The 7,873-nt window shown below is 43.0% G+C and overlaps 1 protein-coding gene across 5 annotated transcripts in view; it reads right to left on the bottom strand.

The window, feature by feature from the left end:
- Positions 1-2,517: 2,517 nt before the first annotated feature.
- Positions 2,518-7,873, bottom strand: part of CDK16 (cyclin dependent kinase 16) — an 83,644-nt gene continuing 78,288 nt past the window's right edge. For 4 of the 5 annotated variants that reach the window (XM_058170588.1, XM_058170591.1, XM_058170590.1 and 1 more), the window contains one exon: positions 2,518-6,720. In XM_058170588.1, the coding sequence (XP_058026571.1) occupies positions 6,683-6,720 (38 nt within the window). In that variant the 3' untranslated portion in view covers positions 2,518-6,682. The remainder of the gene's footprint in view (positions 6,721-7,873) is intronic. The other variant, XM_058170589.1, reaches the window with a different exon arrangement.

Raw genomic sequence — 7,873 nt, 5'->3', positions numbered from 1 at the left:
GGGAAGCCAGTACTATAGAATGGGCAGAAGTAGACATCCCTGAAATGCAGCCAAGTACCCAATTTTATTCAAAAAATGGGCTAGGCAAATTATGGCTTGGCACAATGCATGCAATTAAGTCTGTAGAAAGTTAGCGCCCAACCCCCTCCTAGAAGAATTAAATATTTTAGGAAATATTAAAAAGGCAGAATATTATATTTCCCCTAAAAGAGAAATAAGAAATCTTGAGATAGAAACTCAAGAGCCAGAGTTCCAAGCGGATGCTAAACTGAGGCCTACTTTTAGAAATGCAGATTTGGTAATCCATTCAAGACAGGATATTTTGAACAAGTGCAAAATTAGGTAGAATGGCAGGATCAGCCCTCACTCAAGTCCAAGGTTGACTCAGCCTTCCATCCTTTATAAGGTAGGTAAAATGAGGACCCAGATTGTTGGGGGGGCAATAAGTTGACTTTGTAAATATACAAATAGAATGAGACTATTGCCTTACACACTGTAAGCCGCCCTGAGTCTTCGGAGAAGGGCGGAATATAAATGAAAATAAATAAATAATAATAATAAATAAATAATAATAAGATCCAAACCAGGGAAGCCATTAAGACACAATAGGAATGATCCAACTCCCTTTCAGAACACAAGCCTCTTCATTGCATCACCCAGCAGGCTTCAAACTTGATTCAAACTGATCCCACATGGCCAAATGAGAGCCTGACTACATGCGCTTGCCACACGATGCTCAAGGGCAAGGCCCAATAAAGGGTATAAATAACTGTATAAATAACTCTCCACTCCATGTGTTCAGCTGCACCAGGACCTCAAACCCATGTGGTCGTGTCCATCAATAAACCATCTTTCCAATCAGCCTCCATGTTTCCAGTCTTTTCTCCCCACTTGGAACTGAACCAGATGGATATTTCTTCCAACAAGTCCATGCAGTTCTTTCACTGACTTTTCTTGCAATACCTTGTCTCTATGTAGCAACCCTCTACACTACATCTTACTTTTATCAGTTAAAGGTGATGCTAGAACAGTGGGCTACTTTTTTTTCAAACTACCCTTCCTATGCAACACAGTCCCTGCAGAACAGCTTGAATATACACATCGCTTAAGACTGTCCCGTTTAGAACTATGGACAAAACTTCAAAGCATACTTTCACTTTTATAGCATTTAACTTTGTGTAGATTTACTCATTGCAACGATGAAACAAAATGTCCTGTGAAGAAAACAGGTTTACTAGTCTGCCGGTTCCAACTGTAAGTGCAAATTCTAAATTGTTATTTCTACTTCAGTGGGCCAAACATGGCAATCATTTCCTAAGCTATTAGCAAATGAGGCCAGGATGAAGCAGCTTAGCAGTAATCCTCACAAATGTTTCCCACAAACCATGCCTACTCATACCCTTCTTGGCACCTGCTAGCCTTATTTTTTAGAAAATAAAAACACCTGCAGAAATGCAAGGCAAGATAAACAGGGATTATAGGAATCACTGAGGTTGTGGGTAGCTTTAAATCCATCTTACTTTTTAAGAAACTGATAAATTTGTGGCAGTCCTTTTTGTATAATAAAGTAACAATTTTAGCCAGCAGACTCATTTTCTCAAAATTCCAAACATCAACTCCAAAAAGTTGGGTAAATAGGCCTTAGCATGTTGCATGACTATCTTCCATTAAGCCTCAGGGTGCCGTCGGCCAGGCAGTGCCAACTGGTGACACCCAGGGGAAGGGCCTTTTCTGTGGGGGCTCCCACCCTCTGGAACGAACTTCCCCCAGGACTTCGCCAACTTCCTGACCTTCAAACCTTTCGCCACGAGCTTAAGACACATCTATTTATTTGCGCAGGACTGGACTAGAATTTTAAATTTTGAATTTGGTTTTAACGGGGTTTTATTATTTTTATTGCTATTTTTAAATATTCAGCCTTATTTAATAAGTCTTTTAATTGATGTTTTATTCTGTATTTATGTTTTTTACCAGGCTGTACACCGCCCTGAGTCCCTTGGGAGATAGGGCGGTATAAAAATGTGAATAAATAAATAATAAATAAATAAATAAGCCATGTTGGGTCACAGAAAACTATATTCACCTCAAAATGACTCATTTCCCCAGATGTCCCATGACATGTATGAACAGAAATTATGTTTTTCAGCAGGACAAGCTTCTTTCCAGTGGATCTTTTGATGTATACTGATAATACGATATTCTTCATGGAAGACTGTTATCTAATCTGGCAACAGTCAACTGGCTGGCACTTCATGAAGGCAAAATCCTGATTTGGAGGATTTGTCAAAGCCTCATCAATGAGCAAACTTGCTTGTGAGTCAGCATGTAATTTCCATGGTTTGCCCCCGAGAAATCTGAAAGTGCTTTGCAGTGCCTATTGATATGAACTGAGCATCTGGAAGTTATCAGTAGCAGCAGAAAATACCTAATAGGGAATCAAAGGTTTTCCTCTTCTACTGAAGGAAAAAAATCCCTTAATCCCAACTCAAGATTAAATACAACACAGCATACACTGAAAATTGTTGGAGACTTTTAATCAGTTCCATACATTTGGATATGGTGCATTAATTAACCCCAAAGAAGGTGGACAGAGCATGAGGGGGGGAGAGAAAAGATTGTTCATTTTGTTCCTTAGGGATTTTTCTTCTATAAATGATCTTTGAAACAGAAAGTTCCTCCCCCAATTCAAGTTATGTACAACAATAGAGTTTCTTCTTCCATACTAGGAGAGCTGAAACTCCGTATCTCCTCCACTGATGTGGAGGGAAGCAGGATTGAGGTGGGGGAGGCCCATGGAGATAGTCCATTCCATATGTTAATGATTATCCATTCCTGGGTTTCTGTTTCCTGCAAGAAGAGGTTGGTTGCTTGTCTCCAGTCTAGAAACAAATTTTGAGGTTCTGCCCTTCCCCACCCTCCTCAAAGCAACATCCAAATCCTCTGTACATTCATTATCCAACAGAACATATTCAGTTTTCTTCTCACCTAAAGGCTCTCATAATGGATTGTATTAAGAATATATCCATACTATAAGCAAACTGGTTTAGCCATCGTGGATGGCATTTGTTCCTGCTGTCACTTCTGAGAATTCTGAATCCTCAGTTTAGGACTTAAACTGCTCCCAAATTCTCAGCATTATTCTGAACTCACACTCCCCCAAATTCCTGAAAATTCAATAAAGTCATTTATGTTTGGAGAATACCTCATGTATTACATCTCGGCTACATTTTTCCATATTCTACAACCTCATTTCTTCTCTTTCAGCAAAGACTGAGAATGGGAATTCCATGAAGTAAAACCAGATTAGATTCTGGATCCCTTCCGCATAGGTAGCCCTGTATATCTTGGCCATATTTCTCCATTAATTTACTCAACCACAGCGTAATATGAGTTCCTGCCAGTCCCATACAGATTCAATACTTAATCAGCTATGGTTTGTGGTCCTTCACTAGGGTCAAGAGGTCTGTTCAGATTAACAATGGATAAAGAATGCAGCAAATCAGCCCTTAAAACTATGGTCTCAAGTGGGGTCTGAATCCACAGTTTGTGTTACCTATGATTCAACACTGCATTGAGTAAATCTTAGTTAAACTGTCTCCTGATCTCTCCAGCTTTTCTGACGACTCCTTATATGTTCTCTAAGAGCAGGATTTTCAACTGAGCAACCTCAGCTATAGACTCACTATACCTCTACAATCAAGATTCTGACAGCAAACCAAGTCTGGTGCTGTATATTGTATTGACAAATTATGTCTGCAAGAATGGAAGTAACAAAACATACATATTATGATTGTTGAGTTCCTGCTGGAAGTATGACCTCATTTCAGACCTACTAAGGACAGGTCAGTTTTGAGGCAGAGAAACTTTTTGAACCACTAGGTCCAGAGCGCTTCAGAGACATGTTCCAGGGAGGAAGGCGAGAACTCTGATTAGAAGGGACAAGAAAATGATCTAGAGATTTCAGAACTAGAGGTTTCTGATTCTAAGGTGCGGTTGAAAGAGGAGACCAAAGAAAGGACCTGGGAGGCCATAGTCAAAAACCCAGTAGGCAGTAACTAAGGGAAGGATCATGCAAGCAGGTTATTGGGCTAAAAAGGACCTGTGGATATTCACTAGGTTGAAGGAAAGAGGCTGGTCCTTCCTGCTTATTAGGATGCCTGTGTAAACACAACCTTCTTATCCCCTGAGCTGAGCGCTGGTTACTTTCAACCTATGCACAGAGGCTAATGCTGGGCAAAGTAATGTAGGCTATTTTTTTTTCCCCCAGATGTCCCCATTACATGCAGCATCTGAATGCCAAGGCAAGAGGTCACCAGCACCACAAACTCCTTGCATCCCAGGGCACAAGGTAGGCTACATCTCTGTAGGCATTTTCAGAAATCCTTTTAAGTTGCCTGAGCGTTGTAACAGTAACTAGAACAGTTCATCGTATGGCTCTCATCAAGGGAAGATCTTGGAACCTTATAAGCGCTTCATGCTGCATATAAAAATGGTTACATATGTACATATATATATATACACAGACATACGCACGCACGCATACATATATATAGGCTGTGATCAAACAGCAAAAATTGGTACCGCCTTGTCTAATACCTCTGGAGCACAAACTCTAGGAGATGGATCTCGCCCCCACCCCACCTTCAGTTCTGTGCACCAAAGTTTCTGTGCCCTGAGCTCAAAGGAACAGTCCTGGCCTGGGGAGCTGTGACACTGTGGGGCATTTCCCTCTTCCTGTAAATCAGCTCTCCTAGTTGTAGGAGAATTGGAAGCAGAGGGAGCCCAAACAGTGAAAATACACAGGCAGGTCCCATGGAGACTTTTTTTGTCTAAATATTGAAGGCTCTGGCATACAGAGCTGAATCTCTAAAGACTGCAATACACAGAGCAGAAGGAAAGGGCATCAGAGTCGTCTGAGTAAAGACCAGAAAATCCATCCAAAAAGCAGATAGTTTTGGAGGGATGGTGGTTAAAGCAAAAGGGGCGAGTTGCTCCAGAAGAAGCACAGACAGGAGTTGATCAATCTTTGAAACCAGTGAAGACACAGCTGGGGAAAAGGGCCCACTGCCTCTTAAGTATCTCTGATTCCCAATGGTAGAAGAGGTAATTGGAGTGGCTAACTGCAGAACAGGTGTTCTGTTCTGGTTTACTTTGGATTCAAAAACAGAATGGGAATTAATGGAAATTATGTAATCTACACAACTAAGGACTAAGAAACTGCTACTGTAAATTGTTACAATGATAACCACAGGGTGAAAATTGTAGGAACTGATGTGAAAATCTAAGCAGCACTGAGCCAAGGCAAATGATTTGCATGAAGACCAAATAAAGGTTGGCATTTTATAGCCCTACATATGTTTTGGATGATTACTTCCATATTCCTAAACTGCTGATCCTGCTGACTGAGGATGAGGGGCGGTGTTGCCCAAAATTTTTGGAAAGTGCCAAGGTTTTCATACCAAAATAAAACACAGCATCGGAGAAATATCTCGATGGGCCCGTTCTAACATAGTTGTTTGGCTGTAAGAAATGTTAAGACAAGCTACAAATCATGATCACCTAGGAACTGTAGTATACATAAAAAACAAAGAACAGGGGTGAAAGAACAAGGCACAATCCACTGGGAACTGGATCCACCATCCTACACAAGGCCTACTAGAATATCTGATGCTTTGTGCCTGGATTAGAAGTCAGTGGACTGCGTCTGGAAAGGCAATGGAAGAAATGCAAACCCTGAGTACCAAGCAAGTAATATAAGAGCCGTAACAGATGAACAGGAGCTAAGCTATGATTGAGAGCACTAACCAAGCACAAGCCCAGGCGAGGCACCAGTCAAGACCCAAGGGATCAAAAAGGAGACTCCACTTTGGTGTGAGGAGGAGATGGAAGCAGCTCCAAAGCTGAGCAAAAAGGGGTTTGGAAAGAGGGCGCCCTTGCAGCCAGAAAGTCCCAGTAAGAAAGAAGACAGGAAAAGAAGGACCATCTTTCCAAAGATTTGGAGAATTCTCAGAGGACACCTGGTTGCCTGGTCCTCCCCTGGATTTCAAAATACACGTTTAGGCCAGGAAAACAGAGCCCCCGCCACGTCCAAAGACAGTGATTATAGCTGGGAAGGAGTCCGCTCATTCATCCTAAATACTAACAACTACCCCAATCCCATCGATTCCTAGATTACGGAGTGCAAAGGATGGAACTACTCTGGCCCCAGTGCTTCTCCTCCTTCCACCTGGCCCACTACTGGGATGAGATAGGGAGGGGATTGGCTCCCTCATAGTTAATACTGTACACTCCCCATTACTGGAGAGGATAGGGTGGGGGGGGGTGTCTCTCTCTCTCTCTGTATAGATATTTGTAAATATAATATTTATAATATTGCATTGAAAAAATAAAACTTAAAAAATAAAATGAAACACCATGTGTGTGAGAGGGAGGGAGGGAGGGAGGGAGAGTCCGTCCCAGCGGCACAGAGAATTGGTGGCTGGCTTGTTGATGCCAGGAGCGGTCATTTTCTCCTCAGTTCCAGGGCCCCCCAACCTTTGGCCCAGCAAATTCCCAGCACAGGTTCTCAGGCCATAGTTCAATACCAAGAAGCCACCAGTGGAGACAGTCCGTGGGGTGGAGGTGGGGGTGGGGGGGAGAAACCTGGCTTCTTTCTACCCTTGCCAACCCAGAACTGTAGGCTTCAAAGCAGCAGGCTTGGTCGTCCATTCTGACCATTCACTGTAGGGAAACAGCAAAAGTGTTATAGATAGAATGCATTTTGTGCCTTCCCCCAACTTCTAGATCAGCGTTTTTTTTTCCAAACTTGACAATTTTAAGCTGTTTGGACTTCAACTCCCAGAATTCCCACACAACTTAAAGTTGCCCAAGTTTGAAAAACACTGTTTTAGAGGATGTGATGCCAGTAACATTCCCCCAGATTCCTTTGAAGGTTTCCTCCCCAACCTGGTAGCTCACCTCAGCCGGGGTCTTCTTATCTGCTTCCGAACACGGAAGAAGAAATACCTCCAGCCCCCAGCCCTGGCTCCATGCCCAGACAGGCTGAAGAAGAAGAAATACCTCCAGCCCCCAGCTCTGGCTCCATGCCCAGGCAAACGGAGCAACTAGATCCCTCTCCCTCCTCCACAGCATGTGAGCCTGAGGAAGGTTTATTACCAACAGCTGCCGACTGGAGTGACCCTCGCGTCAGAAGACTTGATAGGCGGAGGCAACAGAAGGAAGGGAGGGGCAGGCCTGGATAAGTGCTGAGTCATGGAGCCACACCCCATGGCCTATATAAAGGATCTGCTTTCTGGCATTCTCTGAGTCAGGCAAAGTCTAAACATATCTTGCTGAAGTCACTTTCTGATCTCCTGCCTGCCCTGAGGACTTTGCTAGGACTTTGGCAGAGCTGCAGAGGCACGCCTGATTCGGATTTCCCTGACCCAGCCGTCAGCGGAGGAGTGGGACACGACAGTAGCGTCTCCCTGTCTCATAGTAATACTCAGCCTTGTCATAATGCTTTGAGCAATCTGGAACTACATTTTGTGTGTGTGTGTGTAATATGGATGCAAATTTCACCTTCTCTCAGCAATCTGATGAAGCAGACACATTAGGTAGGTCCAATATTTTTAGCCCCATTTTATGGATGGAAGAACTGTGGGCTAGAAAGTGCAGCTTGCCTAACACCGCCTGACAAAAGCATCACGAAGTTGGGTTTTAAACAAGGGCATTTCAATCCAATTGCAACTCAGCCTCAAGATCATAAGGTTCCAAAGCCACATGCTTTTTGACTCCTGGTTCCTTCCCCACCTCCCTTCATCATTTTGCTCCACTTTCCCTACTTCTGATCCCAAATTTCTTTAGATTTGAACTCATGGGGAAAACTTTGAAT

Source organism: Ahaetulla prasina, chromosome 2 (genome assembly GCF_028640845.1).
Source record: "Ahaetulla prasina isolate Xishuangbanna chromosome 2, ASM2864084v1, whole genome shotgun sequence".
Classification (NCBI taxonomy): Eukaryota; Metazoa; Chordata; class Lepidosauria; order Squamata; family Colubridae; genus Ahaetulla; species Ahaetulla prasina.
Note: the sequence above shows the minus strand (reverse complement) of the source record. Positions and strands in the feature narration are given on the sequence as shown.